The sequence below is a fragment of the Hylobates moloch genome, unplaced genomic scaffold (assembly GCF_009828535.3).
Source record: "Hylobates moloch isolate HMO894 unplaced genomic scaffold, HMol_V3 SCAFFOLD_19, whole genome shotgun sequence".
NCBI classification, from domain to species: Eukaryota; Metazoa; Chordata; class Mammalia; order Primates; family Hylobatidae; genus Hylobates; species Hylobates moloch.
The window spans coordinates 72,180,243-72,193,604 of record NW_026652294.1 but is presented as its reverse complement, the minus strand read 5'-3'; the positions used below and the strand labels follow the sequence as shown (position 1 = coordinate 72,193,604).

Here is a 13,362-nt window from a genome sequence, read left to right as displayed (position 1 = left end):
AATTTTTGTACTTTCGGTAGAGACGAGATTTCACCATGTTGGCTGGGCTGGTCTTGAACTCCTGACCTCAGGTGATCACCCGCCTCGGCCTCGCAAAGTGCTAGGATTACAGGCTTGAGCCACTGTGCCTGGCCTGAATTGGTTTGTTTTAAATTTGCATTGGGTTTTTGTATTTCCCATAGTGCAAGTCTGAGTAGTTAATACATGAAAACTTTTAAGTTGATTATAAGTTACTTAAAAATTGGGCGTTGTATTGCTTTTGTCTTGAATTCTTGGTTATGCCACTTGGTAAATATATTTTTTTTATACATGTAGAGCTTTCTATAGTTGAAATTGCTTTATGGATGAGCAAACATTTTTGGACTTTTCCTTCTGACTGAAATATTCTTTGAACGCCATGATAAGCAGGTACAAAAGATGAATTTTCAAATTAACTTTATTCAAAACTGGCATAGGTAAACATTTAAACAATATGTTAAGATGAAATTTTAGGCCAGGTACAGTGGCTCACACCTGTAATCCCAGCACTTTGGGAGGTCGAGGCAGGCAGAGCACCTGAGGTCAGGCATTTGCAACCATCCTGGCCAACATGGCGAAACTGTCTCTACTAAAAATACAACAATTAGCCAGCTATGGTGGTGTACGATTAATCCCAGCTACCTGGGAGGCTGAGACGGGAGAATCACTTGAACTCAGGAGGCGGAGGTTTCAGTGAGCTTAGACCGCCCCACTGCACTCCTGCCTGGGCAACATAGCAAGACCCCATCTCAAAAAAAAGAGAAACTTTAATCTGAAGTTATGTGTTGCCCAATATCATTATTTTGCTCTATTTAATAACTCTGAGCAATATTTAACCAGTTTCAGATATTTTCATATGTTATTGTAAGAAACTAGATACCACTACTACATATGGAGAGCCTATGAAAGATTGTACAGAGGCTGGGTCCATCCATTCACACTGTATGTGCATTTAACATAAATTGAATCACACTGGGTCTAGATTGTGAAGTAATTTTCTGAAGCAAGGTGGATGTTCGAACCTAAGTTGGTTTTAATTTTGGTTTTTGTGTATGGAAGCTTTTTATGATGCCAGAAAGATCTTACTTTCAAATGGCTGTCATCCTGGCCTAAATGATGACTGTTTAGAATGGTGGTGGTAAGCCTTTACAGTTTAGCTGAGCATGTGGCACTGTTAAACTTCTTACATGTTTTCTTATGCTCATTGTATAATAGAAAGTACTGGAAAGAGGAGAATTATCATTGATATCTTATTATATTATTTATTTTGTCCACAGTACAGTTCTTGATATTTAACCTTTTTGATTATGAAATGTATTAGACAATACAAAGAGTATGATCACTGTCTATAAACGCCATCCAAGTTATGAAACAGAATAACAGTACTCCCAGGAACTTACCAGGTGCCTCCTCCTGATTATAACTCCCTCTTCCCTAGTTGTAACTGCTACCCAGACTGTGGTAATCATTTCTTTGTTCTTTACTAACTTTCTTATTAATATTAACCTTTAACAACCTATTAATAATCTTTAACTTATGTATGCAACCCTAATGCCTAATTTTCTGGTTTCTGAACTTTATGTAAATGGAACCATATTGCTTTTGCTTTTTTTTTTTTTTTTTGGAACGATCTCATTCTGTCAGTTGGCTGGAGTGCAGTGGCATGATCATAGCTTACTGCAGCCCCAACCTTCTGGGCTTAAGCGATCCTGCTGCCTCAGCTTCCTGAGTAACTGGGGCTACAGGTCTGTGCCACCATACCCAGCTAATTTTCAGTTTTTTGTAGAGACAGGGTTTCACTATGTTGTCCAGGCTGGTCTTGAACTCCTGGGTTCGAACAGTCCTCCTGCCACTTCCTTCCAAAGTGCTGGGATTACAGTGTGAGCCATCACACCCAGCCCTGCATTTTAAAATTTGTGATTAAAGAAAGATGGGGCCGAGTGTGGTGGCTCATGCCTGTAATCCCAGCACTTTGGGAGGTGGAGGACAAGTGGATCACTTGAGGTCAGGAATTCAAGACCAGCCTGGCCAACATGGCGAAACCCCATCTCTGCTAAAATAATAAAAGGTTTGCCACTGTGGTGGTGGATGCCTGTAATCCCAGCTACTCAGGAGGCTGAAGCAGGAGAATTGCTTGTACCTGGGAGGCAGAGGTCACAGTGAGCCAACATCGCACCACTGCACTCCAGCCTGGGCAACAGAGCAAGACTCTGTCTCTGGAGAAAAAAAAAAAGGAAGGTGGTACAGTGAGAGAACGATTTTCAGAGTTGCAGAACCTGTATTCCCAGCTTAACTCCCACATTTTTTACCTGTGTATCTCTTAAGCAAATGTATTTCATGTCTAGACCTCATTAGAAAATGGGAATTATTTTGTATTATAATTAAAGGAGGTAAAGTATGTAATGGTAATCTGTTAATGTTTACTAACAGTATGGTAATAAGACTGTACTCTGAGGTTTTGTGTTTTTGTTTGTTTTTGTTTTTTTTAGACAGAGTCTTGCACTGTCATGCAGGCTGGAGTGTAGTGGCGGGATCCACGCCTGGCTAATTTTTGTGTTTTTTAGTAGAGATGGGGGTTTTGCCATGTTGGCCAGACTGGTCTCGAACTCCTGACCTCAGGTGCTCCACCTGCCTTGGCCTCCCAAAGTACTGGGATTACAGGCATGAGCCACTGCACCCAGGCTATACTCTGAGTTTTAATGAGTCTTAACATTGAACGTATGTACTTAGTAAGGAGACAGTTTCATTTGTGTGTACTATATGCTTGCTGGGTTGGCACGTTACATGAATTTTCTCACTTTATTTCACATACACTGCAAGATACTGGGACAAATTAAGTAACTTGTTCATGGTTACACCTAGTGGGTGATAGATGAAGAACTTGAACCTAGGTTTACCTGCAGAGCTGGAGTGTTTTCTGCAGAACAAATGGTACCTAGCATATTGTAAAACCATCAAATATTTGCTGTTGGTATTTTCTTTTTTTAATGATTGCCCCTTGCCTCCCATACTTCAGGTTTTAAAAATATTAAATATTTGGACAGGGGAAACTTTTTCTTTAAATGTGGCTTTTTTTTTTTTTTTTGAAATGGAGTTTTACTCTTTTTGCCCTGGAGTGCAATGGCACAATCTTGGCTCATTACAACCTCCACCTCCTGGGTTCAAGTGATTGTCCTGCCTCAGCCTCCCAAGTAGCTGGGATTACAGGTGCATACCACTATGCCCGGCTAATTTTGTACTTTTAGTAGAGACAGGGTTTCGCCATGTTTGCCAGGCTGGTCTTGAACTCCTGACCTCAGGTGATCCACCCGCCCTGGCCTCCTAAACTGCTGGGATAATAGGTGTGAGCCACAGTGCCTGGCCCTTAATGTGGCTATATCTGTGATGTGAATAAATGCAGCTCTTAAGTGTAGAATTATGTGGTTGGCTTAAACGTTTTTTAGCTTTTTAGTTCAACTCCTCTCCTCCCCATATTAATCTTTTAAAAATAATTGTATATTTTATGATGTTTTGACATCTTTGGGGGCCTTACTGGCTGAGGAGAGACTGCCCTTCTTCCTAGGGCTAGCTTATTCCTAGAGACAGTAAACAGCTGATCAGTGAGCCTGCCTTTCACATGAAAACATCTAATCCTGAGTCCATGCACTTAACTACCTCCCTTATCTAACTCTTAAACACCAAGCCAATATTCCGCCCTGATCACCCAGGGCCGGGTACCAAACAACTAGAGACCACCCCTGCAATCCAAAGCCCACTGACGTTATTCAAACTAGCCATCTTGTTTCCCCTGCCTTGCCTTTCCCATGGAAAACACAATAAAGGCTCTGGGCCCTAATTTTCCCCAGTACCCTCTGCCTCCTGACCAAACCTAGTGCTCTCCTTCTCTCGGGAAATGAGTAATTCTTCTTTCAGTGGCATTGGCTTCTCCATGTTGTCACTTAGTTACATCAATAGATTAAAATCTCATGAGTACAATTCAGATGCTCCCACATAGGCAAATTCTGTTTTCCTCTTTTGTTGTGTTGTCTGCTGTTTTGCTACTCCTTTAGCTAATTACTTCAGTTCTTAATTTGTACTAGATTACTTAGTTACCATGGCAGGATCTTCTGTGTTCATATTAATCATGCAGGCCTAAGTATTTTTCCTCTGAACTGCCTTTAAAATCCAGGCTTTATAGCACATCTTTAACATCTTGCATGCGTCTTGGCCTATTCAAATTTTGCCTGACTTAATGTGCAGAAAGTTTTGAATTTAAGAGCATTTCTGTCCCCACGCAGTTTATATGCATTTCTGTGAGTGCTTACTCACAGCAATACTTAGTAGGATACTTACTATACTTAGTAGGATAATTCTTTTTTTTGGCCAGGCAGGGTGCCTTGTGCATGTAATCTCAGCACTCTGAAAGACCAAGGAAAGAGGATTGTTTGAGGCCAGGAGTTCAAAACCAGCCTGAGCAACATAGCAAACTCTGTCTCTATAAGAAGTAACATTAACTAGGTGTGGTGGCATGTACCTGTAGTCCTAGCTGCTCAGGAGTTTGAGTTCAGGAGTAGGAGGGTGCGGTGAGCTGTGATCACACCACTGCATCCAGCCTGGGCAGCAGATAGCCTGTCTTTAAAAAATAAAATAAAAAATTCTTGTGTCCAGTTGTAAATCTAGGTTTACTATATTCAAAGGATGCTCTACCATTGTGAGCTGTGATGTTCTGTGTGTTGATGTTCAAGCAATGGCAGTATTTTGAGGTTGATTTAGGTTTCTGTTAACTTTAGTTTATTGTTAGATGTTAAGGTAGCCAGCTATTAGATCTGCGTGCTAGTATCTTACATTTGATAGGCAAATTCAGTACTTCATTTGTGCCACCTCGTGTTCCTTAGTAAGGTTCATACAGCTTAATGTGTTTTTGCTGTTACCATTTTAGTATCAACTATATGCTACATTCTCTGCTATGCAATATTTTTATAGTAATATATGAAACTTACATTTTGACTTGCTGCGACAGAGTAGTAACCTCAGTTTATTCTCCAAGTATGATGGACCTTAACATTGATTATTTTCATTTTTACTGTGTTGTCTACAAGAGACTAAATGTCTTTAAATTTGTCAGTGACTAATATGGGAGAAATGAGCCTATGTTTATTTAATACATGAATTAATTTATGTAATGTATAACATGCTCCATCTCTGATTGTTTGTCATACCCAGCATGGTTGGCTCTTAGGTTTTTATTTTTTCCTAAACTGTTCATTCTTGTGTAATATTAAACCTTATGTCTTTCAAGCTATTTCATTGCTACCATGTTCATTACATACACTGCCTTTGGTCAAATGTACCTCTTCTGGTTGTGACAGTTGATAGTTTTTGTTTTGTCTGTATTCTTTCTACCCTCTGTCAGTTTGTGGTTTGAAACCTTTTCATATTTTCAGTAACTTATTTCTAAGTTCCTTACTTACCTTTGAAGTTCCTGTATACCTGTCTTGTCATTTATATCAAGGTTCATGATATGATGGCAAGAACATAAGCTTCAAAGTCAAGATGTCTTCAAATCCTAACCTTACATTTCATTAGCTTTAACCAAGAGAAAGTTAATTTCTCAGAGCCTTTGTTTCCATATTTTGTAAAATAGGAATTAAACTTGTTAGGGTTAGACATATCTAAGTAAAGAACCTTGCATAATATCTGGCGTACTGATACTTAACTTCTCCCACAAGGTATGCCGTCTATTAGACACCTTAAGAGTGGTGTCTTCTGCCTTCAAGGAAAAGATAACTTGATGAAATAGTGATCTTGTGTTGATTTCGTTTTTTCCTTTTTAAGGGCTTAAAAAGAAAGTTGAAGGAATTTCTCTTGGTTATTGTCCTGAAAGGGCTCTGACCATTTTTTTTTTTTTCTTATTGAGACAGAGTCTCGCTATGTTGCCCAAACTGGAGTACACTGGCACAATCTCCGCTCACTGCAACCTCCACCTCCCAGGTTCAAGTGATTCTCCTGCCTTAGCCTCCTGAATAGCTGGAATTACAAGCATGCTCCACCACGCCTGGCTAATTTTTGTATTTTTAGTAGAGACGGAGTTTCACCATGTTGGCCAGGCTGGTCTTGACCTCAAGTGATCCGCTCCTGCCTTGGCCTCCCAAAGTGCTGGAATTACAGTGTGAGCCACCATGCCTGACCTGATCTTTTAAACAGTGTTTAAAAAGAGAGGATTTTTTTTTTAAACCTTTCATTTCATAACTCTTAATTCTCTGATACACCCATTTTTTAATACTCCTTCCTTTTGTCAGATTGCATGGGTTAATTGTGGATCAGCCACTGGACTTGACTACATCCATTTTGTGTCTTACATCCCTGTTCATTTTTATATTTTATCTTTGTTCTTTGAGGTGGTAGATAAATGTATTTGCCTAGTGAGTTACTAACTAGTGATCGAACTTCACCATTTTGTATAGATGGGTTCATTAGACTCTTTTTTTTTTATTGTGCATAATTCTCTCATTTTCAAGTTTTGTTTTCTTTTTAATACTTTACTGTTTTCTGGTTGGACTGTAAGTTATCTTTCGGATTATGAAGAAATTAATGGAACAGATTAGTCATATTAGCTTAAAGTCCTGGCTTTTCATTAGTGTCATTCTTACTGGATGACTTGCAAGAATGACTCTTAGGTGCATAGGAATTATATTTTCAAAAGTCTAGTGTATACGTCAGTAAGGTGTAAAGAAAACACCTATTTCATTGAAGGAAATCAGGAAGAAAGTTAGTTTTCATCTTAGTCAATAGATTTAAGATAGCACAAATCAGAATAGTTTTGATCTAATCTTATTAACCACTTTAAACATGAGTAGCTGCAAATATTGTTTACCATGATAACCTACAAATAACTTGAGTTATATTAAGGTTTTTGAAGCAGTAGACAAAATTAAGCTTCATTAACTAATTTTAAACTTTTTTTAGGTAAATGAATTGGTGGATGCCAGAGATGTCGGCCTTGGTGCTTGGTTTGAAGCACACATACATAGTGTTACTAGAGCTTCTGATGGACAGTCCCGTGGCAAAACTCCACTGAAGAATGGCAGTTCTTGTAAAAGGACTAATGGAAATATAAAGCATAAATCCAAAGAGAACACAAATAAATTGGACAGTGTACCCTCTACGTCTAATTCAGACTCTGTTGCTGCTGATGAAGACGTTATTTACCGTATCCAGTATGATGAGTAAGTGCTCAAGCTATTGAGGACTTTATTCATATTTTCATTTGTAGAAACCAAAGCCTTCTATTTCAAGATTATTTTAAATAGTCTTTCTGAAGAAATCCTTTAGAGGTTATGTTCATTTGTTACTTTTTGGTTTTGGTGGTTGTACTCTAATAAATAAGGGCCTTTTAGCTATCAATTATCTCTGGTTCTTAAGTGGTTTATTTTTCAGTATCATAATACTGGCTTAATTTAGGGTGTATGGGTTTCTGTTTGTCTTTTTCTCTATTAGGTGGGCTTTTTTTGAGACGGTCTCTCTCTGTCGCCCAAGTTGGAGTGCTGAATGGCACGATCTCACCTCACTGCAACCTCAGCCTCCTGGGTTCAAGTGATTCTCCTTCCTCAGCCTCCCAAGTAGCTGGGATTACAGGTGCATATCACCACGCCTGGTTAATTCTTGTATTTTTAGTAGAGATGGGGTTTCACCATGTTGGCCATACTGGTCTCAAACACCTGACCTCAAGTGATCTGCCCCACTTGGCCTCCCAAAGTGCTGGGATTCCAGGGGTGAGCCGCTGTGCCTGGCCTCTATTAGGTATTTTGATATGTATTTTAACAGTATTTTGGAAACTGTATTTTATAATATGTAGTGTAATAGTATTAGAGTGACATCTATATGTGTATGTTTTGGGGGGGGTGGGGGGTGGGGACCGAGTCTCACTTTGTTGCACATGCTGGAGTACAGTGATGTGGTCCTGGCTTGCTGCAATCTCCGCCTCCTGGGCTCAAGCGATCTTCCCATCTTAGCCTCCCAAGTAGCTGAGAATACAGGCATATGTATTACCATGCTTGGCTAATTTTTTTTTAATTTTAGTTTTGAGACAGATTCTCACTCTGTCACTCAGGCTGGAAGTACAGTGGCGCAGTCTCTGCTCACTGCAACGTCCACCTCCCCAGGTTCAAGCTAGTTTCCTGCCTCAGCCTCCCGAGTAGCTAGCATTAGAGGCGCGCACCACCATGCCTGGCTAATTTTTGTATTTTTACTAGACATAGAGTTTCACCATGTTGGCCAGGCTGGTCTCGAACTCCTGATCTCAGGTGCTCTGCCCGCCTCAGCCCTCCAAAGTGCTGGGATTACAGGTGTAAGCCACCACACCTGGTTGGCTAATTTTTTTGTAGAGATGTGGTCTCACTATATTGTCTAGGCTGGTGTTGAACTCCTGGGCTCAAGTGATCCTCCCGCCTCAGCTTTCCTAAGTGCTGGGATTAAAGGCGTGCGCCACTGTGCCCAGTGTAAAATTTTTTTTAACAGCTTTTTATTGAGATAGTTCATGTACAGTTTACCTGTTTAAAGAGTATAATTCGTTGTTTTTGACGTACTACCACAAACTAATTTTAGAACAACCCCCCCAAAAAGAAATCTCATATTGATTATCAGTCACTCCCCAATCGCACTTCCCCAAGAAAATAGGATTTATGTATTTATTTATTTATTTAGAGACAGAGTCTTGCTCGCGTCACCCAGGCTGGAGTGCAGTGGTGCGATCTTGGCTCAGTGCAACTACCACCTTTCAGGTTGAAGCGATTCTCCTACCTCAGCCTCCTGAGTAACTGGGGGCTACAGGTGCCTGGTACCACGCCAGGCTAATTCTTCTATTTTTTAGTAGAGACAGTGTTTCACTATGTTGGCCAGGCTGGTCTCAAACTCCTGACCTCAAGTGATCCACCCACCTTGGCTTCCCAAAATGCTGGGGTTACAGGCCTGAACCACCACGACCGGCCCAAAATAGGTTTTAAACTGTTAGGATGGAAGTGGTGTTAAGAAATTGTCTTGAGGGTTTAGATTCTGACGGTAAACTATTGTCTTTACCCGTTGAAAAAATTGTAGTACGAAAGTTACTGTTGGGACAGATTTAGTATATTAAACACACTAAATGACCTTAGGTCACTAATCAAGTAATACATTAATATGTATGGAAAATATTATGCTACCAAATTCTTACCAAGTATTAGTTCAAAATCCTAGAATGGTTATTATTTTTCATACCATAAAACAGTATAACAACACTTCAGTATGCAGATTTCCAGGATATCTGGAAATGAATCAAAAGTAGATCCCTTTAATCTTTACTTTTCTGGTACTTATTGTGGTTGTGGCTAAGCTGCCAACACTGCTTACTTGACATGGTAGATGGTAATAGTACCAACGATTATCTGAGTATTTAGATCTGCGATTGGCCAGAACTGAACTGAGGCTGGGATAGAAAGGGGTTGAAGTTGGTGTATTAATAGTAAGTGGTCTCTGGGTTTATAAATGCTGTGTCACAAGAGATAAATAAGTAGAATGTTTTAAGTTCTTAAGTTTTGTTGTGGAAAGGGGAGAAATAATTAGGAAAACTACTACCTTGAATCTGATTCTGGCCAATAAGAGTTATTGTTTGGCAAATAATATTATGCAGAATGACACAACATAGACACAGAATAAGGGACTTTAAATAGTGAACTAAGGCTTATTAAATTTTACAGTTTTAGGGGCTTTTAAAGTTGCTTTTGAAGTAAGACTATCCAATGGATAGGACCTACACTTCAGTTTGGTTATCTTAGAGCACAAAACACAGTACCTTAGCATATATTTAGCTGCTTTTTTTGTCAGTTAGAATGAATGTTAAGTAAAGGGGAATCTAAATCCAACATGTGTGAAAGACTAAAATTACCTGCCCTAAATAATTTTACGTGATAGAATTAAATGTTTCAATGCTGGCAACTTAAAAGATACGATATCTGAACTTTCTTTGAAAAATGAAAGATAACAGAAGCTTAGTAACGGGTAAATGTCACCTCTTTAAAAAGAGGGGAGAGGACTATATAAAATACGAGATGTATAAAATAAATAAGCTCCTGGATAAAAGAATCATTATGAGCGCGATATGGATGTGATACGAAGCTTGTTAAAGTTTCGTTCTTCGTGATCATTAGAAAAATGAATTATAAAGTATAATGAAGTACATGTTGATTTCAGTAAGTCATCCAACAAGTTCTTCTTTGAATGGAGGATGCATTGAAGAAAGCTGATATAGCCTAACAGTAGTAATAAACAGATTTTTTGTTTTATTATTATTATTTTTTAGACGAAGTCTCACTCTGTTGCTCAGGCTGGAGTGCAGTGGCATGATCTCAGCTCGCTGCAACCTCTGCCTTGCAGGTTCAAGCGATTCTCCTGCCTCAGCCTCATGAGTACCTGGGATTACAGGTGCCCGCCACCACGCCTGGCTAACTTTTGTTTCTTTAGTAGATACGGGGTTTCACCATGTTGGTCAGGCTGGTCTTGAACTCTGGATCTCAGGTGATCCACCTACCTCAGCCTCCCAAAGTGCTGGGATTACAGGTATGAGCCACTGCACCTGGCCAGATTTTTTATTGAGTAGTAAGCTCCAAGTGAGTCAATAGAATGTGGTTGTCATATAGTTATGCTATAAACCTGTTTTACTTTATTTTATTTATTTATTTTTGAGACAGAGTCTTGGACTGTGGCCCAGGCTGGAGTGCAGTGGTGCAATCTCAGCTCACTGCAACCTCCACTTCCTGGTTTCAAGTAATTCTCGTGCCTCAGCCTCCCAAGAAGCTAGGATTATAGGCATGCACCACCACACCTGGCTAATGTTTGTATTTTTAGTTGAGACTGGGTTTCACCATGTTGGCCAAGGTGGTCTTGAATTCCTGATCTCAAGTGATCCACCCACCTTGGCCTCCCAAAGTGCGAGATTACAGGTGTGAGCCACCGCACCCAGCTAGTTTCATTAGAAGTAAGATACCTAGTACAAACCACATGATGCTGCTGTTGTACTGGGCTGGCTATTGCCTACTAAGAATATTGTCCTCCAATTCCCATGCCTTAAAAACAATACCGTCAGGACCTGGTGCATGTTCAGAGTAGGACTCAAAATGTAAAACTACAGTGAAGAGGAGCCAAAAAAACTAAATACTTAGCTTGAAAGACCTGGATTATGATAGTACCCGTATTTTAAAAGCTCTTAGAAGGAAGTTCTGTATAACACAGAAGGGAAGTTTCAGGATAACCTAAACTTCCTACCAGTCAAATCTCTCTGAAGATGGAGAATGGTCTGCCTTGAGAAGTAGCCAGTAAACTAGCATTGGCCATTTTCAACCATAGACGGGAAGATTTATTGGGGATGATGCACTGCAAAGAGAATCTATGAAGTTAGTAATTGTATTAGATGACCTCTAATGACAGCATGTCATTTTTACCTCTAAGGCAGTGTCTCTCAAAGTCACATTTTTGTACTTTAACTAAATAGGCTTTAAGTACTTACAGGTTACCATCCCATTGCATTTATGGCTTTATGGTATTTCTCTCAAAGAACTACTTTTTCATTTTTCTCCTAGAGTGATAAGCATTATTTGGCAAACCTGTGCACAATTGTATCTCCAAACCTCTGAGTGTAGCAGTGTAGTTTGAACAAGCTGTCATTTAGCAAAAGCAGGGAGATGTATTGTACATGAGATAAAAGAAACCTGCCTCTGGAATTATTCTGGGGTATGCAATGTTTGTCAGTTAAAATGGAGCTGTTTAAAAGCTATTTTTTATAGTAATCTACATAATAGATTACTAGACCAGATTATCAGTCTTTGAAATGAAGCTTCATTAAAACAGAATTGGTTGCTGAATTAGGTCAAGTTAAATAGATATTCTCTTGCATTTTCAACTTCTACTCCAGTCAGAGCAGAGTTAAAAACAATTTTTAGTCTATGAGGAATGATAGCCATTATAGATTTATGATGTTTCTTCTTAGGTAGAGGAGTTTCAAACAGCAAACCAAAAAAATTTAAGATACAGTAGAGGATGTAATTCTAAAATATAACAAATAATTTGTTTCCTAATTTATCTCCATTTTTCCTTCAAAAATTATAGATACAAACGCTAAGTTCATGAAAAACAGGTTACATTAAGAGATTTGAAATGTTTTAAAATCTGAGTTTTACTAGTTGCTTGTAAATGGTCCTTTTCTATAGATTTCTTGGTGAACATAGGCTGAATTGTTTTTTGTTTGTTTCTTTGAGACAGCCCTGCTCTGTGGCCCGGGCTGGAGTGCTGTGGTGTGATCTTGACTCACTGCAACATCTGTCTCCCGGGTTCAAACAATTCTCCTGTCTCAGCGTCCTAAGACACAGACGTGCACCACCCTGCCTGGCTAATTTTTGTGTTTTTAGTAGAGATGGAGTTTAGCCATGTTGGCCAGGTTGGTCTTGAACTCCTGACCTCAAGTGATCCACCCGCCTCAGTTTTGGGATTAAAGGCGTGAGCCACCACACCCTTCCTGAATTGTTGAAGGTTTCTTGTGAATATTCGATTGTCACCCTTAAGGCCTACATTAAGCTGTCAACTTTGTGGTTCACACCTTTATGCAGATAGTGCAAAGCAAACATTGGGTTCACATCATGTACAAAGTAGATAGATATTTATAAGTTTTCTTCTGGATTGCTGTTCTATGTCACTTGTCTGTCCTTACCCTTGTTTTAGTAGAACTCAGCCTAATCAGTACTCAGGGAGAACTTTGACAGTAGAATTACTAGATTTAAACTCTAGAGATTTAGATTTCAAGGAATTCTTAAGTCATTTTTAAAACCACTCCTTTAGTGGGCACATACAACTTGGCTGTGAGAACTACCTCCCCTTACCCAAACCCTGGTTACTGGAGAGAGACTATACTTGAATGAAAACTCTTGTTTCTAGTGGTATTTTGAACAGAAAAGGGAGGAGGACTTAAGCAAAATGTTAAGGTAGTAGAGGCAATTATAAATCATTAAGTGGTTAATAGAAAAAAGGGAGAAAACATCAAATTTTCTTGTTTCATTTTAGTAAGTGTGTACTGTTCAGTTGTATAGCTTCCTCAATGTTGCATATTCCCACCGATTATCCTCTCTGTAGTTAAGATATTAAAAGTTAAGATTAACATTTTTAAGGGCCCTAAACATCTAAATTCCCAAAGCTGACAGCAGTCTTGCAAGTAGAGACCCTGAAGCTATTGATGAAGAGTCAGGATGTTGACTGAGGGAAGTAGTGGTCTGGAAGGGCAGTCATTCCATTAGTGTTTTTAATAATATCTGTGGCATAGCTTACGATATTTTAGAGAATGTTGTC

At 39.3% G+C, this 13,362-nt stretch overlaps 1 protein-coding gene across 1 annotated transcript in view; it reads left to right on the top strand.

Moving 5' to 3' along the window:
- The window catches only part of UHRF2 (ubiquitin like with PHD and ring finger domains 2), a 101,621-nt gene that overhangs the window by 13,475 nt on the left and 74,784 nt on the right, over positions 1-13,362 (top strand). The window contains exon 3 of the mRNA XM_032137951.2: positions 6,964-7,223. Coding sequence (XP_031993842.1) covers positions 6,964-7,223 — 260 coding nt within the window. The remainder of the gene's footprint in view (positions 1-6,963; positions 7,224-13,362) is intronic.